The sequence below is a fragment of the Mustela putorius genome, unplaced genomic scaffold (assembly GCF_011764305.1).
Source record: "Mustela putorius furo isolate JIRA1106 unplaced genomic scaffold, ASM1176430v1.1 tig00003863_pilon_pilon_pilon, whole genome shotgun sequence".
NCBI classification, from domain to species: domain Eukaryota; kingdom Metazoa; phylum Chordata; class Mammalia; order Carnivora; family Mustelidae; genus Mustela; species Mustela putorius.
Window position 1 is genome coordinate 1,793,398 of NW_025422015.1, and position 21,350 is coordinate 1,814,747.

The window sequence follows — 21,350 nt, forward strand, 5'->3', positions numbered from 1 at the left end:
CCCTTTTAATTTCTTTTAATTTCTAGTACTAAAAGATTTTCTGAAATTTTCATATACTTTTCCTGCCCTAGTGTTAGAATCAGTATTTTTCTAAGGATCCCTGGTTATTTCAACTGGAGAATAGTATTACAGACCAAAATCTGGGTACTAAGTGTGCTTATTACTAATCGGGTATCAAAACGTTGAAGCCCCTCTCAGCTGATAAAGCATATACTAACCTGTGTATGTATACAACCATATCAATAAATACATCTATATGTAACCATCTGCATCTATATCAAGCTAAACATGAGTTTACAGTGGTGTCTCCCAACTCTAATCTATTACTACATGGATCATTTTAGCTTCCTCTCGTAGCTTACCTACCAACTTCCACTCCAACAATGAGAAACCCAACTCAAATAATTTACCATGCATTTGCTTAATTGTTCAACTCTAGTATACACATATAACATTATCAGAATTGTTGACCTGTTATCCTGTGGGAATCCATTTTATCAACTAGAGTACATTGACTATCAGCAGTTCCTTTTGCCCTTAGTCTTACAGACTCTACTCATTTCCAAATTTACTTACAACTGTAAATTTTACCCTGATCCCTTTTCAGTGAGGTCATACTATACATTTTGTAATATAATTAGATTCTTTTGTCACAGTCTGTATTCCATCTTGGGATTCCCCAACCTCCTAAATGATTAAGAAAAATTCTGAAAAATTCTATGGATTATGAGAAATGCATAGTGTTATTTATCTACCCTTACAGTATCATATAGAATAGTTTCATTGTTCTACAAAATGTCCTGTACTAGACATATTCAACCTCCTTCTATCTCCCTGAGCCCATGGAAACCACAGGTCTTTTTATTGTTTTTATAGTTTTTTTTTTCAGAAATGTCAAACAATTGGAATCATATAATATATAGCCTTTTCAGATTAGTTTCTTTCAACTAGCAATATACATTGAAGTTTCTTCTATGTCTCCCATGGCTTGATAGCTTATTTACTTTCATTGATGAATAATATTTCACCGTATGAATGTACCACAACATGTGTATCCATTCATCTGTTAAAGTGCAGCTTGGTTGCTTTCAGTGATTGTGAATAAAGCTATTATACACATCAATGTGCGACTTTTTTTGGATATAAGTTTTCAAATTATTTGGGCAAATACCCAGGAGCACAATTTCTGGATTATATGGTAAAACTATATTTAGAACCTGCCAAACTGTCTTTCAAAATGGCTGTACTATTTTTTTTTTCTTTTGCATTCATGCTATCAGTGAATGAGAGAGTTCCTGTTGCTCTGTAACCTTACCAGCAACTGGTATTTGTTAGGCTTCTTTGAAACTTAGCCATTCTAATAGGCATATAGTACACCACTGCTGTTTCAATTTGCAGTTCTCTAATAGCAAATTGAACATCTCGTGTGTTTATCTGCCATCTGTATATTTTCTTTGGTGAGGTATCCAGATCTCTTGCTTTTTTTTTTTTTTTTAAATTGAGTTGTTTGTTTTATTACTGTTGAGTTTTAAGAATACTTTGTATATTTTGGATACAAGTCCTTTGTCAGAGAAGTGTTCTGTGAATATTTTCTCCAAATCTGTGGCTTTTTTCATTCTCTAAACCATCTTTCACAGAGCAGAAGTTTCTATTTTAATGACATTATTTTTTTCTTTCATGGATTATGCTTTTATGCTGTATCTAAAAACTCAATTCCAAAACCAGTCACCTAGATTTTTATCCCACCTTTCCCAAAATCCAGAAGTTCCATTATTTTACATTTTACATTTAGGTCTATGCCAATTTTAGATAATCTTGATAAAAGATGGCCTCTAATTTTTTGTTGTGTTTTCTTTTGCTTTGCATATGGATATAAAATTTTTCCAGCACCATTTGTTGAAAAGATTATCCTTTTTCCATTGAATTGGCTTTGTTCCTTTGTCAAAGATGAGTCAATTATATGTGTGTGGGTCTATTTCTGGACTTCATATTTTTTTCATTATTCTCTGCATCCATTTTTTCAATACCACACTACCTTGATTACTGTGGCTTGATAGCAAGTCTTCACATTAAGTAGTGTAAACTCTCTGATTATGTCCTTCAGTTATTGTGTTTGCTAATCTTTTGCATTTCTTAAAAACTTTACAATCAGTCTGTTAATAGTTACAAAATAGTTTTCTGGAGTTTTGATTGGTATTGCATTGAATGTGTAGATCAGATTGGGAAAAATTGACATCTGAACAACATTCAGCCTTCTAATCATTTCTCTCCAATTGTATAATTTCTCTCCATTTACTTACCTATTTTTAAAATTTATTTCATTAGGGTTTTGCATTTTCTGTATATAGAGCTTGTATATAATTTACATTATATACCTAAATTAGATTTATACCAAAATATTTAATTTTCATAGATACCACTATAAATGATACTATTTTTAAATTTCAAATTCTTGTTCATTATTGGTAAAGCGATTGACTGCTGTATATTATCCCTGTATCCTATGAACTTCCTATATTTACTTATTAGTGCCCCAAATTTTTTTGTTGTTGATTCTTTAGGATTTTCCACATAGATAATCAATGTTATATCTTGTTTTCCAATCTGTATACACTTACTTCCTTTTCTTTTTTATTGCACTGGCTATGACTTCCAGTACAATGTTGAACAGGAGTAGTGAGAGAAGATATCCTTGTCTTATTCACTATTTTAAATATTTTATTTATTTTCTTATTTGTCAGAGAGAGAGAGAGAGTACAAGTAGGGGAGCGGTAGGCAGAGGGAGAAGCAGGCTCCTCACTGAGCAAGGAGCTCACTGTGGGACTTGATGTGGGAGTTGATCCCAGGACTCTGGGATAATGACCTGAGCCAAAGGCAGACACTTAGCCAATTGAGCCACATAGGCAATCCATCCTGTTCATTATTTTAAAGAGAAAGTATTCATTTTCTCATTTTAAATAGGATGTTAGCTATAGATTGTAGAGATTCTTTACCAAGTTGAGGAAATTCCTTGTATTTCCAGTTTGCTGAGAGTTTTAATTGTGAATAGATGTTGGATTTTGTCAAATACTTTTTCTGTATTAGTTGATAAGACCAATAAGAATTTCTCCTTTGGCTTGTTGATATGAAAGATTACATTGATTTTTGAACATTGAACCAGCCTTGCATAACTAGAATAAGTTCCACGTGATCTTGGTGTCTAATTATTTTTATACACTGTTAGATTTAATTTGGTAATATTTTCTTGAGGATTTTTCATCTGTGTTTATGAGAGATCTTGGTCTCTATTTTTTTCCTTTATTGTAATGTCTTTATCTGGTTTTTTGGTATGGGGGTAATTTTGGCCTCATAGAATGAGTTAGAAAGTATTCTCTCTGGCTCTATTTTCTGGAAGAGATTGTAGAGAATTTGGTATCATTTTCTCCTTAAATGTTTGGTGGAATTTATCAGGGAAACCATTTGGGCCTGCATACTTTTTTGGAAGGTTATGAATTATTAATTACATTTTAAAAATAGATATAATTCTATTTACATTTTCTATTTCTCCTTTTATAAATTTTGGCAGTATCCTTTAAGAAATTGGTCTGTTTCATCTAAGTTAACAAATTTGTAGACATAGATTTGCTCAGTCTTCGTTTATTATCCTTTTAGTCTTCATGAAACCAGTAGCCATGACCACTTTTTCATTTCTGTTAATAATTGTGTCTTCTTTCCTTTTTTCTTAAAGTTGGTTTGGTTAGAGGCTTATCAATTTTAAACCTTTATCTGGCTTCCTTAGGCCTTTATCAATTTATTTTGTTTTCAAAGATGTAGTATTTAGTTTTGTTGATTTTTCTATGTTGTTTTTGTTTTCAATTTCATTAATTTCTCTTCTAATTTTTCTTTTCTTCTGCTTGCTTTAAATTTACATTGCTCTTCTCTTTCTAGCTTCCTAAGGTAAAAGTTTAATGATTTAAGATCTTTTTCTAATATATTCATTTAATGCTGTAAAAAATTTCTAAGTACTGCTTTTGCAGCATCATACAAGTTTTAATGTTATATTTTCATTTTTTTTCAAAGATTTTATTTATTTGACAGAGAGAGATCATAAGTAGAGAGAGAGAGAGGAAGGAGCAGGCTCCCTGCCTAGCAGAGAGCCTGATGCGGGACTCGATCCCAGGACCCTGAGATCATGACCAGAGCTGAAGGCACAGGCTTACCCCACTGAGCCACCCAGGAAGCCCTATCTTTTCATTTTAATTCAGAATGTCTTAAAATTTTTCTTGAAACTTCTTTGACTCATGTGTTATTTAGAAATATGTTGTTTAATTTACAAATATTTGAGGTTTTTCAAGTTATTTTTGTTACTGATTTCTAGTTTGAATGTATGATGGTCTGAAGACGTACTTTGTATGACTTCCACTTTTTTCAATTTGTTACATGTGTTTATGGCCTAGAATATAATCTACCTTGGTGAATGTTCCATATTAGCTTGAGAAGAAAGCATATGGGGATGCCTGGGTGACTCAGTGGGTTAAAGCCCCTGCCTTCAGCTCAGATCATGATCTCAGGGTTCTGGGATGGAGCCCCGCATCAGGCTCTCTGCTCAGCAGGGAGCCTGCTTCCCCCTCCCTCTCTGCCTGCCTCTGCCTACTTGTGATCTCTGTCAAATAAATAAATAAAATCTTAAAAAAAAAAAAAGAAGAAGAAGAAGGCATATGCTACTGTTGTTAAGAGTACTTTGCATCAGATCAGGTTGATTGATAGTATTGTTTAGGTCAATTGTATACTTACTAATATTTTGTTTGCTTCACCCAACAACTACTCAAAAAGGGGTGTTGAGGTCTCCAGTTATAATAATGGAGCTTTCAACTTCTCTTGGAATTCTATTAGTGTTTGCCTCATGTATTTTACCATGCTGTTATTTGGTGCATACCCATTAGGGTGTATGGTCCTCTTTATATTTTGTTGAATACGCTTTGATAAATTTTTTTTTTAATGTTTGAGTTCTCTTTATTTTTTTTTGAAAGATTTTATTTATTTATTTGACAGACAGAGATCACAAGTAGGCAGAGAGGCAGGCAGAGAGAGAGAGAGAGTGTAGACGGGAAGCAGGTTCCCTGTTGAGCAGAGAGCCCAATGTGGGGCTCAATCCCAGTGCGGAGCTCAATCCCAGGACCCTAAGATCCTGACCTGAGCTGGGCAGAGGCTTTAACCCACTGAGCCACCCAGGCACCCCTGTTTTGATAAATTTCAAAAGGATTTTTACATCTATGTTCATGAGGATGTTAGACTGTACTTTACATTTCTTGACAAGTCCTTGTTCGATTTTGAAAAAAGAGCTATGTTGACATCATAAAATAAGTTAGGAAGAGTTACCTTCTCCTCCATATTCTAAAAAAAAAAAAAAAATGTGTAAGATTGGCATTATTTCTTCCTTAAATGTTTCATAGAATTTGGCAATGATGCTACCTAGGCCTGGAATTTTTAAATTACAAACTTAATTTCTCTCATAGTTTACAGCTATTCAGATTTCACATTTCTTCTTGCTTTGGTTTTGTAAGTTACACTTTCTGAGGAGCTAGTCCATTTTATCCAATTTATCAAATCTTGAAGCATAAAGTTGTTCATAATATTATCTTATTATCCTTTTTTTTTTAAAAAAGATTTTATTTGTTTACCTGACAGAGAGAGACAGAGAGATCACAAGTAGGCAGAGGCAGGCAGAGAGAGAGGGAGAAGCAGGCTCCCCGCCAAGGAGAGAGCCCGATGTGGGGCTCGATCCCAGGACCCCGGGACCATGACCTGGGCCAAAGGCAGAGGCCCAACCCACTGAGCCACCCAGGCACCCCCTTATTATCCTTTTTATGCCTGCAGTTTCTGTGATAATATCTTTCTTTCATTCTCTTTTTTATCTTAGCTCAGAGTTTATCAATTTTCTTAACATTTTCAAAGGTTGACTCACATACTGTTGTTGGCCATGCTGATTTTTTCAGATGGCTATTTTCTATTTTCTTCTCTTTATTCTTTTATTTCTTTTACTTATTTTGATTTTACTTTTCTCCCCAGCTATTTAAGTTAGAAGCTTAGAGCATTGATTGTAAATCTTTCCTCTTGTCTAATAAAAGTGTTTTAAGTTATTTCTTTTCTTCTCACAGCTGCTTTAGGTACATACCACATGTTTCAGTATGTTGTGTTATAACTATTATTCAGTTTGGGGTTCTTTCTAATTTCTAACTGGAATTCTTTTTTGCCCCATGTGTTAAGATTATGTTGCTTAGTATATAAATAATTAGCAATGTTATTAGTGTTTTATTGTTATTGATTTCTAATTTAATCCCCTTGTGGTCAGAGAAATAGAGTATATTATTTCAATACTTTGAAACTTATTGATAATTGAGGACCCAGAAAATCCTAGACCTTTGTGAATGTTCTGTGTGTACTAAAATGAATGTGTATTCTTATTTAACTGGATTTAGTATCCCATAAGCTTCAGCAAGCTCAAGTGATTTATTTTGTGATACAAATCTATTTTTTTGGTCCATTTATTCAAATGTAGGAGATGGGTATTAAAGTCCCTGACAATGATTTTGAACTTGTCTAGTTCTTAACCTTAGTCTAAAAATTACTTAATGTTTTGTTTTTGTTTTTGTTTTTACTTAACGTATTTTGAAGTTGTTATAAGATGCTTACTTTTTACTGACCCTTTTCTCTTTACTAGCTTTGGTCAGCCTAAGTCATAAAAAGAAACTTCCAGTAAGTTGTAAAAAGAAAAGCTTCCATCATGTTTTAAGCACTCTTATTTGCAGTTACTCTGTCATATATACATACATAATACTAAATGATATAAATAGTATGATAAAAAAAAAAAAGGAAAAGATACCATGAAGGCATATAAAGCCTAGTCATGGAAATCAGGAAAAGTTTCTTCTTCTTCTTCTTCTTCTTTTTTTTTTTAAGATTTTATTTATTTATTTGAGATAGAAACCACAAGCTGCAGGGAGGAGCAGAGGGAGAGGAAGAAGCAGGCTCCCCACTGAGCAGAGAGCCCAATGTAGGGCTTGATCCCAGAACTTCGAGGTCACAACTGAGCAGAAGGCAGATGCTTAAATGACTGAACCACCCAGGTGCCCCAGAAAGAGCTTCCTTTTTCCTTTTTTAAAAAGTTTTTATTTATTTATTTGACAGACAGAGATCACAAGTAGGCAGAGAGGTAGGCAGAGAGAGAGGAGGAAGCAGGCTCCCTGCTGAGCAGAGATTCCTGATGTGGGGCTCAATCCCAGGACCCTGAGATCATGACCTGAGCCAAAGGCAGAGGCTTTAACCTACTGAGCCACCCAGGCACCCCCCAGGAAGAGTTTCTTGATGGAAGTGATATGTTAACAGTAAAGTGGAAGTTAGTTTTAATAGAGGAGGTTATGAAAGGAGCATTCCCAGAAAGGAAAAACCTGTGTGCACAAGCCTTGAGGCAAGGAGGAGCTTGGCTTTTTGAAGAAACTGAAAGAAGTCAAGAATAGTTTCATCATAGGATGAGGGCAGAAGGGGCAGGGGAATATGTGGAGGCTTGGAAGGAAGCTTCCTGAGAGCAGTGGGAGCATTAAGAAGTTTTAAGTCAAAGAAGCACCATAGCCTGGTGTGCAATTTTTTAAAAAAAGGACTTAAACTGTTGTGAGAATAAATTGTCAAAGGCAAGAAATGGATGCAGAGAGTTCAGTTAAGAGGTGATTGAGGTGATTAGGTGCAGGAGATAATGGAGGCTTACAATAAAGTGTATGTAGTAGAGCTGAGGTGGATGGAAGAAGTCAAAGACAAATTTTGCATGTAGAACTGAGAGCTGGTCATGGATTGGTAAGAGAGAATAAAGTGTCAGTAATGACTTTTGGCATATATGGAAATATAGAGAAATATGAAATGTGGCGGGGGACAGGTTCTAGTACACTGAATTTTAGACGTCTAAGGCACATCGAAGAGAAGGTGTCATGTAAGATATGAGCTTGAAAGAAGGATCTAGGGTGGGGATATGTATTTTTGGAGTTATAAACTGGTGGCAACTAATGCCATGAGAATGGATCAAATAATTTAGGTAGGAAGTGTGATTATAAGAAAAAGAGAAGACAATTAAAGCAGCTAGAAAGAACTCTAACATTCAAAGGTCAGAAAGAAGAGAAGGAGCTGGTGAGAAAGAAAAAACAAACAAACAAACAAACAGAAAAAGGGACCAGATATATAAGTGATGGCACAAAAGTCAAGATTAAAAAAGAAAAAAAAAAGTCAATACTTTCCCTCTACTGATATTTTTTTGGTTTTGTGTATGGATTCATCAGAGCAGAAGTTGTTTCTACAAAGTCTGAAGGACATTATTCATTTTTGTATAGTTATTCATCCTGTGTGCATGTCCCACTGCACATTAGCTAATTACTAGAAAATTTCTTTAAATTCATTTACATATAGTCATTTTCCTTAAGGCACTCCCAGAATTTCAGGATGTCTCATGAAAGATGGCTTCTGGAACTTGCTAAACACTGGCCTGGAGCCAAGGGTCAGATTTTTATACTAAGTTCTTGAAATATAGCCAATTTCTTTCCTCTATAACGAGGACTTAATTTCCCCTCAGGAGCCCGTCTATCTTTTCCTATAATAAAACCAGACTCAGTTTTAGTAATGGGAAGACAAGAGCAGGGTGAAGAAGCATTCTCCTCAACATTTTCCATTTATTATTGATTTCTTGGTCAAGGTTTATATCACTGGTAAAGATGGATATGTTACAGGATGTAGTAAATGAAGGAACTGGAAACCCAGACAACATTCAATTGAGAGTGAGAGAACTTTTCTTGGTGTAACCAAGCCAGGAAAAACTGGCAGAAATACCATGGTTTGGCAGATTTATCTCTCTGTTCTGTAACACATGAGTAGAAGTCTGGCTAAATGGCCTTAAAGGATGGCTATGTGAAGGAGGACTGGACACTGGCATTGACCATAACAGAGAGACTATACACTAGGTGTACATAGTGGATGACCCCAAAATGATGATTACCCAATGCAGGCTATTTATTTGAAGTTAACATACGTGGAAAGCTCAGGGGGAAAACAAAAAAGATTCTTGGAAATCTCCTTGGAAAGGGAGTAGCATATGCTTCTAGAAATGTCAATTGGAAATTCCAGGGGTTCTACAGTTTGAGAATGATCACAAGACATTTTGATACATAATTATTTTGGAGACGGTGGTAGGTGAGTCTAACTTATTTCCAGCCTCCAATATGCCCAGTTGAAAAGTATTATAACAAATCCAGTAAGAGACAAATAAACTGGGAAAATATACTTGCAACATATATAGCAGACAAACTTATTAACTTTATTACACAAAATCTCTTACAAATCAATAAGAAAATTAGACACAACTAATGGTGTGCAAAGAATGTAAAAAGGCAGTTCTCTAAAGAAGCTAAAATGCCAATAAATATGATAAACCACAAAGTAACAATGAAATAATATTTGCCTATCAAATTGGTAATGATTACAAAGCATAATTAAATTCAGTGAGGAGAATGGAGTGTGGGCATATGAGCACACTTTCATAGATCTTGGTGGCATTGTGAATTGATACAACATTTCTAGAGAGTAATCATGTATCAAACATTTTAAACTAAAGCTCGCTAAAAATCAACAAATAAATAAAGCTCTCTGACTCGGAAATTTTCCTTGTAAAAAGTTATGCTAAGAAATTAATTAGACAAGTTAACAAAATTGTGTATATAGGGGTATCATTAAATATTACTCACCTTATGTCTATGTAGACTCTCCAACTCTGTCCAAGCCCCACATACCTTGCTTTAGACAATGAATATTTAAGGAGTGATGATGATGATGACATAAAACAACTCACAGTTCTTGCTGCAGTTATGAGATTTTTACACAAAGATATACATACATACACAACAGATAAGTTTGTTATTCGTTAAGTGCAAGTGGATTATCACAAAGGTCTTCGTCCTCAACATCTTCACACTGAGTAGGCTGAGGAGGAGAGAAAGGTCTTTGCTTTGGTCTTTGCTGTCTCAAGAGGAAGAAGAGGTGAAGGAGGTGGAAGGGGAGGCAGGAGAGGCAAACACACTAGGTGTCCCAGTGTAGCTTTACAGAAATACACTGAAATTTCTATCTGAATTTTTTGCCTTTTCTTTTCTCTAAAATATTTTTGTATGGTACCAATCTTTCTTCCACTGTTAATTATAAAGCAAATGTGTCATAGAAGTTTCTGTCATAAAAGAACTCAAAAGCAGTCTTGAATAATCCGAACACTTCTGTCAGATTGTCTAATGTTAATTCATTTTCTGGCACTGCTTCTTTTATGTCTTCTTCCTCATCATCCCGCACTGGTTCAAAAGCACTCATCTTCCATCTCCATCAAGTTGTCTTCTGTTAATTCTTGTCGTGTGGTGTCTATTAGCTCTCGAATTTTACCCCCCACTTTTTTTTTTGGCCATATCTACAATCTCTCTTGTGATTTCCTTGATCGGCTCTGTCATAAATCCTATGAAGTCATGCAGAAGATCTGGACAAGGTTTTCAGCAGGAACTTATTGCTTTGGGCTTGACATTTTTCACATCTTTTTCTGTAACAGTAACCCATCTTCAATGGTGTAGTCCTTCCTCACTTTCATGATGTTCTCCCTATCAGGGTTCTTTTCCATAGGATTAACCATCTTTTCCACAGAGTATCATGTGTAACGAGCCTTAAAAGTCCTTATGACCCCCTGATCTAGAGGCTGAATTAGAGATACTGTGTTTGGGGGCAAGGAGACCACTTCAACAACTTTGCTATTGAACTCATGGGGTTCTGGGTGGCCGGAGGCATTGTCCAGTATCAAAACAATGCTAAAAGGCAATCTCCAGGGTGCCTGGGTGGTTAAGTGGCTGGCTCAGGTCATGATCTCAGGGTCCTGGGATTGAGCCTCCTGTCAGGATCCGTGATCAGTGGGGAGTCTGCTTTGGGGTTCTCTATCTCCCTCTACCCTTGCTTGCTCGCTCTCTCTCTCTAAAATAAAGGGATAGGATGGCTGGTTGATGAACACTGGGGAAGGTATGTGCCTTGGTGAGTGCTGTGAATTGTGTAAGACCGATGAATCACAAACCTGTATCCCTGAACAAATAATACATTATATGTTAATTTTTTAAAGAGGCAATCCCTTATGGACAAGGTCTTTCTTGATTTCAGGGACAAAGCATTAATGGGACTGATCCAGAAAAAAGGGTTATTGTTGTTCAGGTCTTCTTTTTGTACAACCAAAAGACTGGCAGCTGGTATTTATCTTTTCCGTTCAAGGCTCAGGGGTTAGTAGTTTTGTAGATAAGAACAGTCTTGATCATAAACCTCTGCGTTTGCATAAAACAGTACAGTTAGCCTATCCCTTCCTCCTTTAAATCCTGGTACTCACGTCTCTTTCTTACTAATAAATGTCTTTTGTGGCATTTTATTCCAGAATAGGGCACTTGTGTCTGCATTAAAAACCTGTTTAAACAGATATCCTTTCTCCTTAATGATTCCTCCCTCCCTTTCTTTCTTTCTTTCTTTCTTTCTTTCTTTCTTTCTTTATTTCCTTCTTTTTCTTAATTCCTTAATGGTGTCTGCAAACCCATCTACCTCTTCTTGGTTGGCAGAAGCTGCTTCTCCTGTATCTTGACATTTTTAAAGCCAAATTTCTTTTTAAAATTATCAAACCATCCTTTGCTGGCATTAAATTCTACAATACAACATCACATACTGCAGCTTCCTTTTGTTTTAAGTTGTCATACAATAGCTGCTTTTTTTCAAATCACATTAGAATCTATAGCTATGCCCTTCTTACATCAATCCCGAACCCACATAAAAGCTGCATTTTTAGTACAAGATAAAAGGGGTTTTGCAAAAAACTCAAGGTTTCTGCACCTGCTGGCAGAGCTGCACAAACAGCTTCATGACTTCCCTTCTCTCTTGCTTTTTTTTTTTTGTAAACAACAGTCCTTACACTGGATTCGTTTGTCTTGAAATGACAAGCAACTGCAGCTGCAGACCTCAATCTATGCTACATATAGCAAGCAATTCACCTTTTTCTTAAAATATCATGACTTTTCTTTGCTTCTTGGGAGAACTTCTAGCATCACTAGTGACACTTTGTATCAGTCCCATGTTTATCACCTTGTTATTCAAGGTTTACATGAATAAACATCTTGCTAAACATGATGAAAAATATGTGAGAACCTTAAGGGATCACTTTTTACTGTGGTTTGCAATTTACTGGAAAGGCAAACTATTCACACAGAGATGAATAGTATCATACAGTGTTTTAAGCAGACACTGGCAACACTTGAGCTCACCACAGTAGCAACAGGAAGGGGCTATGAAATTATTATAGTGTTACAGTATGTACTAGTTAATTTGATGCAGTTATGATGTAATAGTACCTTTGTTTACATTTCTCTCAACTGTGAATGGTGCCATGTATGGTCTTTAAATGTTTGTGTGGGTAAGTTTTGATAAGTTTTAACTTTTGTTAAGAGATCTTCATATATTTTATGGTAACAAATGACAAAATAGATTAGTATCTATCTATATTTTTTGCAATCATGACATACCTTTTAATTTTTCTGGTATTTCTAGACTATGTGGTTCATCTTTGAATCCTTTCAAATTGTTAAAAAGCTCCAAAAATTTATTCAATATATTTATTGGGAAAAATCCACATAAGTGGACCCATTCAATTCAAACCTGTGTTGTTCAAATGTATTACCAATGATTTTCTCCTAAGTATTAGCTATAATTTACTTCTGTAAGATTTAAGGTCTTTCTACAATTCTTCATCAAGCTACCTGCTTTCACTCTGGCTCAACAGATTCTTAAGTTCACTTTCCTTTGAAAGCACAGGTTGCTGATATTATTGACAACGTGGAAAGGCAGAAATACTAGAGAAACAATGGTTAGCTTGATTTATGTTAATTCTGTATGGGCTGTAAGAAATGTTAAAATACTTTGCTATTTTAGATAAAATCAATTTTTACTATAATCATATCCTCTCTCAGTTTTTGTAGATAACTTTATCTTACTTGTATTTAACCCATAACAAAAACTCTAGTCCTAAAAATTTTGCAGATACTATGAATGCTTATATTTGGTTTTGTTCTGTCATGATGCCACCAAGATCTTGGTTAAATGGCTGCCACTCTAGGTGAGTAAATGTGCAGGTCTCTTTCCCTCTGCACAGATTGGGTAGACTTTGGTTTGGTCAGCCTTTAGTATTTGTAAACCACTTGTGAATTGAGTATGTACTGGACTGTCAGTCTCTATGCTGGGTAATAGAGCTCCTGAGTGAGTAAGTTCTAGGGTTCTTGTTCTTGGTGTATATTTAATAGCTCATAAATGCAAATAAACCTACTACTCTTCCAGGTAGTGCGGAGGAAATGTTAAGTGCCACCCCTAACTTAGATTTGTCATTACTTGCCTAGGAGTTTCTTATATGTGACAGGCGCCCCCTAGTGAATAAAGGGACTTAAGTTGGCCTCTACTACAAAGAGGCTAGAAAAATGTCTGAAGATGTTTTAACAAGTTCACACTGTATTAAACAAGTAAAAGAGACAGTGAAGCAACCCATAATAGACTCTTAACTACAGAGAATAGAGGGGGTACTTGTGATGAGCACTGGATGTTATATGTAAGCGATGAATCACTAAATTCTACACCTGAAACCAATTCTACCATACATGCTAACTAATCAGAATTTAAATAAAAAAACTTGGGAAAAAAAGATGCTAATGTTTTGTGCGTGTGAATGCAGGTGAGGGTGGGGATCTGTTCTCCATAAAAAGCATCCAGGATTTCACAATATAAAAGTAGTAATCAATTTTCTAGAAGCAGGCCAAACTAAACTGAACTATGCTAGGTCATCAAAGTACATGAGTAGAGCCCTGATCTTTATCTACTCTCCAGGTATTATGACTTGACTGGATTTTTAAAAAATGTATGTATATATAGAGAGATATTTACATATCTATATATCTATACCTATATATATCTGTTAGAATCAGTATGATACACAAAACTTGGGGTTGAGACTTGAGAAACCATAATTCAATCCAAAAACTTTAATCTGGTAAATATATTTGATAAATTACATTTTATTTGGTTAATTTCAGCAACAGAGCATTAAAGAAGATTGTGGTTGCTTGAGACAATAAATCAATTACATTTAATTACCTTTTCTCTTCCTAAAGCTCTTCTCACTTATAACAGTTTTCAAGTTCTGAAATAAGCATGTTATAAATTTGACATCATCATAAATATCATTATTTATAGCACTGGGTCAAGTCCTCAACAAAGAACCGAAAATAATTCTTATTCTCTAGGATGTTCCCAATATAAAATAAAGTCAAAGGATATACAACCAAATCAACTGGAAAACAACTAAATGTGATAAAAAACAGTATTCACATTATTTTAACAGTGTCAAAGAGCAGACGCAATCACACACCTGACTCCGTGGCCTCTAAATGGAGCATCCTAAACCAACAATTGGACAAAAGGTTAAACAGAGAGTAGGTCAAGTATTTAAGCAAGAAGTAGGTGAGAAGTTTACCAAACTATTTTCCTAGGTCTTGTTGGATGTCAAAAACTATCAAATTAAGAACTGTATGTAGTGTATATTTGCTCTTTTTCAGGGGGTTCACTTTTCAGGGGTAGGTTATCGTGTTGACTCCCACCTTACCATCTAAACATTTTTTTAAATAAAAAAATATTTTTTCCACTTTCACCTAGATTGTCCTTTGTCTCCTAAGCAATGATCCTTTTACATTCATCTCAGATCCTTCAGGTCCAAGAGGACTTCTGTAATCCTAAATCCCCTCTCGGTGCTACTACCTCTCTGAAACTGTAGCGACATTATTTAATACAACTATATATCAACAACTTTGATTATTCCATGTATATTAAAAGAGTTGACAAAACACAAGCAATCATTCAGTCCAACTATTTGTAAACTGGTTAATGAGTAGACCCCACAGTCCATCATTCTACACCACGGCTGCTTGGAAGACAAATATCACTTGGCTAACTTAGAGGGATAACTTGTGCATTTCTCTTGTCATGACAGGCATGTGCTGGTGGGGGTGAAAAAAAAAAAAGGAACTCAAAGAAGATAGAAGTGAATGACAGGTAAGGACCAAAGCACCTCGCCTACCTCATCCTTGCCCACAAAACGCCCATTCTTCCCCGTCCTGTTTCCTAAGATGTATCAGGGGCAGATGCGAGGTCACCCGTGGGAAGGCGGCATACCCCTCCGCAGGGGCGGCGTACCCTCCTCTTGCGGGCGGAGAAGGAGAGGGCTGGGGAGACGCGGTCGTAGGTAAGCAAGAGGGGCCCAAGTGCCTTGCTCCGGCGCGACCGGGGAAAGGGTGAGAGACGCGAGGTGTGGGACGGCGCGCGCCTGCGCGGACCTGACTCTCGCGGTCCCACGACAGCCGCATCCCTGCGCAAGAGACCTAGCGCGCGGGCGGGAGGAGGGGCACTAGCCCCTCCGCCTCGCGCGCGGCCACGTGACTCGGGCCGAGGAGATTGGAGCGGCGGCCGCGCGAGGCGACAGACTGGTGCAGCGCCTGGCGCTCACGGCGGGATCTCCTCCTCCTCCGCTTTCTCCTAGGAGCCTGGACGGTGCCTTCTACTCCGCCCGGCTAGTCGACGCGGCCGCCGCATCCCTGTCGCCGCGGCGCCCCGAGGAAGAGGAGGAGGAGACGCAACCGGGCCGCCGCCGTTAGAGGGGTCCCCGGCTGCCGCGCACTCGGCCGGCCGTCGCCTCCGAGGTCAGCCCTCCCACGGTGTCTCCGCTTTCTCCTCCCGCTGCCGCCGGCGCCCGCTTACCGCCGAGATGGGGCTCCTGGACTCGGAGCCGGGCAGTGTCCTCAACGTGGTGTCCACGGCGCTAAACGACACCGTGGAGTTCTACCGCTGGACCTGGTCCATCGCAGGTAAAGCGGCTGCCTTCCCTGTCTTCGTCCGGCCCTGCGGGGAGACCCCCGTCCCGGGCCCTGCAGTCCCCCGCTCCCTGCGGCTGTTGGGATGCTGCGGATCAGAGGAGATGCCGGGGCGCGGGGCCCGGGATCGGGCACTGGTTAATCTGATCCGAACGTTAAGGCCTCCCCCTCCCCCCGCGACGTTTGCACGGTTTTCCTCTGAGCTTGCATCTCTTCAGCTTCTCGGATGCTGGAGCTGACATATCAGATGGAGTCTGTGCTGCTGAGAGCTCGTCGCAGGAACCACTCCGCCCTACTCCCACATCTCCCAGTCTCTTCTGACAGTTTTAACTTAGGCCCAGGATGGATTTTTAACATTTAGTAATAGTCCATTTAGCGAGATGGCCGGGGGGGGGGGCGGGGGAGGGGGGCTTTGGGGGAAGGAGGAGGGCTTTAGTGGTCGCTGTGTTTTTGCTTCTTCGGCCTCCTGGTTGCTTTGACACAACCTGCTAACCGGCTGGTATTTTGTCTAGCTCATCCATCTATAGTGTAATTTGGAGTAAAAAGTAAAAAGCCATGGCTTCTTGAACCTTGAAGAATGTCAGTTTCTGAGGCTTTTTCAACAGCTAATATGTTTGAAGTGATTGTAATGGCTTTGCGCAGTGCAGTGCAGTTAGGGGGAGGGGGAGGCTAAAATAGAGGGGAAGAAATAAGTCTTTAGGAAGGGGGTCTCTATAGCAGCACCTAGAGGTTGTCCAGCAGCTTACATATATATAGTTTTCTTATATTAGCAAACTTTTCCCTTTAGCGGCTGGAGTTTGATAGGGATCCTCAGTTGGTTGATTCTTCTAGTGGAAGTAGTTGTGCTATTATGTTATTTTTACACTTTACCATTTATTTTCTTAATTTGCTTCAATTGCTTTTAGTTTTAAAGCATCTAAAGGCTTTTGAAATAAAAAATTAGCCCAACAGGATTTTAGAAATGATCCTTATGATTTAAAATTACCTAGTCCTTTTGCAGTATTGCACTACCTCCCAGTAGCCGAAGAGACTAATGTTACATGTTGTGACTCTGCCTCCCTTCCCTAGAAATGAAAATATATTCTTGTAGTTTTGTATTTGTTGTTAGTGTAAATGGAGCAGTGGTTACAGCATGATTACAATACGTGAGATTTGTATTGTGGAGAAAATGTGTGCTGGAATTATTTCTGTATGTGACAAAATTTGTTCTTTGACATTGATGTGGCTTTAACTTCTTTAGTAGGAATCTCAAGTTTGGCACTGAGAAATAAGCTACTTAATTAGACATGGCGATTGAAAGTGGTTAAAAGGCAGTTTTTAATGGAATCTTTCCTCAATCTTTCTTCTGTGTGCTGTTACACTGAAGTTATGCTGCACCTACAAAACCTGGGTAGGATATACCCTTCCCTTCATCTCTGTGATTTTGGTTATTTAGGCATTGCATCAGGGTTTCCCATTACACAACTGTGCGGAGCTGAACATCAGCTTTGGCAGATAATTGCACTTCGCATACTTCAGAGTTCAGACATTGTCAAAGTTCTCCAATCTCCATACAGTCAGAGCCACACCCAAAAGTTCCTGTCTATCATTCCCTTCCTATCTCAGAGCTTTTCTACCTCTTGTGTCTCAGAAAGACAAACTTAGCACAAAGGTAGAACACACCTGTGTTGGTTAATTCCTTCCTAATGGTGCTGGTGTAAGAAATATCACAAATGAAATAGGAAATTTTATGTAGTTGCTTCATGTGAAAACTTGCTATTACCCTGGGAAGGGCATATAAAATAATAACTATAGGCTAAGCCTGAGAAATGAGAGTAGCCGCTGGAACACAAGTGACCTCTCACTAGTTAGACACAGGGAAGGAGGTATTCACCCATACTCTGGCTATCCACTTACGAAACCTGAGACTGCTTCCATGCTTTCTGTAATGAGCTGCCTAGTGTAGGCAGATGGTATTTCTTTAACCAACTTAGAGGCTTAATGGGATATAGTTTGTTCTGCCTTGCTACTGTGAAAAAGTGAAAAGAGGAATATTTTTTAGATTCAGGCAGAAGGGACCTGTACCCTGTGGTTTCCCATTTCCTTTCATCCCTATTCCATGCTCTCCATGTTCCCTTTCTTTGACTTATTCACAATGCTCTGATTCCACAAGCATCTCCTCTTGCTGTAATTTCACAAAAATCTGAGTGAATGAATTTCGAAGCCTTATTACATGAGGCTGAATAAAAAGTTGATGAGTCAGATGTTTGGAAAGAGGGGGAAATAAAGATGGGTGGAGAGAAAGATGGTCTTGAGAAATCTTAGTGTGGCGAAAGGATACAAATTATTCAGAAAACAAGATATGAACTAGGCTCTGTGCCCTTGAGTGCTTTCATGCCTAGACTGTAGTTCCATGCTTCTGCCTTTGTTTTATTTGTTCCTTAACTATGTCTCTTCACTGAAGTTTCTACCTAAGTGTAAAGGAGTATATATCTACTTTGGACTGTCATGATAAGAATAGTTATACATTTTGTAGAATATATATTTTATATATATATATATGTATTTTGTAGAATATATACATAGATTTTGTAGAGTATATATAGAGTATATTCCAGAGATTTATGCCCTAGGGCAAACAGTTTCTGGGAAAATACCATTTTGTGCTACCATAATCAAATGGTGCTAATAAAACACAAAACAATGTTCAAAGCAAAGTATAAAAAAGTGGGCTTTTCAAAGGTGCATATCTAGCAAATATACAATATGACCCATAGAGTATTAACACAGAAAATGTTACTTTTACTGTAATTGTTAATACTTTATACAGTGATACTAAAACTCTGAAAAAGCTGTACTTTTAGAAGAACAAGAAAAATAATTTTCTACTTCCGTATATTATATTTTTAGATATTTTGAACAAGTAAGTTAATCTCAGTTTATATTAATAGGAAAGTATAGACTGATGTAGAACTTTATACCTGCTAGTGGCATGGGAGTAGGAACTCTGATCTCAATTGTATTATATTCTTCTATTCCTTTACTTTATGAGTACATTAAAATTATTAGGACTGGGATCGTAAACTCTCTTTCTATATATATGTATATATATATATGTATATATTCAAAATTATATGTAAATTTTTAAAACTGGTGAATCTTAATATTCTCCAATTTATAAATACCCGTTATCTACATTATCCATTGTATTTATTTTAATAAATGCTTATTAGTAGCCTTTTGTGTAACTGAAATTAGGAAAGAAGCATCCTGCAAAGTTAATAGCCAGCCTGCCTACAATAAGGCCAGATATCTCCTGAGCTGCCATATTTCTTTTTGACCACATGTTTTTAAATAGCCATTGTTTAATTGACAATGTATTGACCACAAAGACATGGTCATCCTTTTAAAATTGAACTTGTTAGATTTTTTTCTCAAGTCACACGATAATGTCATTAGTGAGTGATTTAATATTATTAACCTAATGAAGTATTTACACACATATGCGTGTGTGTATGTATGTGTGTGTGTGTGTATGGGGTGGTGCTTGGCATTACTCTCTGTTCACAGATATAGTAGCTCATATTTTGATGCAAAATTTGTGTCTACTTGGGATTTGAACTTAGAGCATAGAAGGCCAACTAAGCTGGCCTTAAATTCACTTTGGAGGGGCAGAAGGGGTTGAGTAGTATAGGAAGGAGGAGGACTGCTGTAGGATGATGATGAAATTTGGAAGCAAGGCTTATGTAATAATTTATTCTTTCCTCATCACTTACTATGTGTGGAATAGCTGTGGGCTCTGGGGAGAGAATGAGCACACTTGGTCACTGCCACCCATGCACTTATGAAGTCATGGCTGTTCCACCTTGCTTGGTATCATGGTCTGAAGGCATGATCTATGATCTGTCAGAATCAGGCCTTGCTGGCACATAGAGAAGACATAAGAGTCCTTCTTTACTATTCTTATCCTCACTTTTACCTGCACCACAGTCTTGAGTTGTAAGATTCTATTAGAATATTTTAACTGTCACCATGTGGAGTTGATGTGTATATTTTCAGAGAGTATTTGGATAGATGGACTAAGGAGAAGGGCATCAAAGACAAAAAATTCATGGAAACTGGGAATGTTTTTAACAGTCAGTGAGTCACCCTGGCTTGGTGAAACTGGGGGCTTGTGGGAAGGGACATTTAACTCAGCTCAAATAAGCTGGGGTAAAAGGTCTGTCCCAGGGAATTCTAGGTTCCAGAGGAACATGTGTCTTACAGTATATTTATATTTGTATTATTATTTGTCACAGTCAATGTATAGTCTTTAATCTGTTATTGTGTAAATTATGTTTTGTTTGTTTGTTTAGCCTAGCCTGGAAACCTAGTTACGATTTTTAATGTTTCTTTGAGAAAAGAAATTCTAAATTCTAGGCAGCTAATTCAAGAGAAATATGTGGAACATCAGCTCCTAACCTGGGATCTCCCTTTACCCATGTTTTCAATGAGGTCCTAGAGTTATCCTTCTCTCTCATTACCTCCCTGAAACCTCTAGGAGGTCCATACCATTTTAAGACTTTTTGTTTGTTTGTTTGGTTCTTATTTTTGATGGCAGACTCTTAGACTTTAATATCTGATACTCTTGTCTGTTCCTCAGCAGCCTCATCATAGAACATCCAATCACAGATGAAATTACAGAAGGGTAAAACAATGCAAAATCTAAAACTGGTGCCAGGACACAGTTTTATACAGTTAGATTTTTTGGCTTAGGAAGACAGGGTTTTAAGAATTACATATGTGATTATATCGGACCATGCCTTTCTGAGCCACAAAGACATGGTCATCCTTTTAAAATTGAACTTGTTAGATTTTTTTCTCAAGTCACACGATAATGTCATTAGTAAGTGATTTAATATTATTAACCTAAGTATTATTTTAGGATTAACTGAGTCATTTTTTATTTCAAATTAGACATATAAGAACATAGAGAAGTGTTGTGTGTCAGAACCTGTCTTTTCTCACTGTAGATGGTTCTTTTTTTTTTTTTTTCTTTTTTGTGATCAGGACATTTCTCCTTTTAAAAATCAAGATGCTATTGTTTTATTTTCCCTTGGAATGAGAATGAATGCAAATACATTTTAAAACTCATTAGGGTTTTGAATTTTAAAAAAGACAAGGGAGGAAACACATGGCCTTTCAAACCAAGTTTACAAATTCCTTCTTAACGGGGTCAGCCAGCGTATCCTTGCCCATTGACCTGCAGCTCTAGGTAACTTGGATCCCTCCCCACTGAGTAAAACATGCACATGTCTATCTTTGTTTTTCTTGTCACACTGTTCCCTTTGCCTTCACTGCCCTTTCTCCTCTCCATCTTTCCAGGAACCCTCCTTCACAAATCCTTTCTTGGCCATGGTG

The 21,350-nt window shown here is 37.4% G+C and overlaps 2 protein-coding genes across 3 annotated transcripts in view; one reads left to right on the forward strand and one right to left on the reverse strand.

Annotated features, from left to right (window-relative positions):
• Positions 1 to 15,407, reverse strand: part of TTK (TTK protein kinase) — a 76,511-nt gene extending 61,104 nt beyond the window's left edge. For both annotated transcript variants that reach the window (XM_013056284.2, XM_004752806.3), the window contains exon 1: positions 15,182 to 15,407. The gene's annotated coding sequence lies outside the window, so the exon portion shown is untranslated. The remainder of the gene's footprint in view (positions 1 to 15,181) is intronic.
• A 114-nt stretch (positions 15,408 to 15,521) lies between these two features.
• ELOVL4 (ELOVL fatty acid elongase 4) overlaps positions 15,522 to 21,350 on the forward strand; it is a 30,703-nt gene continuing 24,874 nt past the window's right edge. Inside the window, exon 1 of the mRNA XM_004752814.3 lies at positions 15,522 to 15,965. Within this exon, the coding sequence (XP_004752871.1) occupies positions 15,866 to 15,965 (100 nt within the window). The 5' untranslated portion in view covers positions 15,522 to 15,865. The remainder of the gene's footprint in view (positions 15,966 to 21,350) is intronic.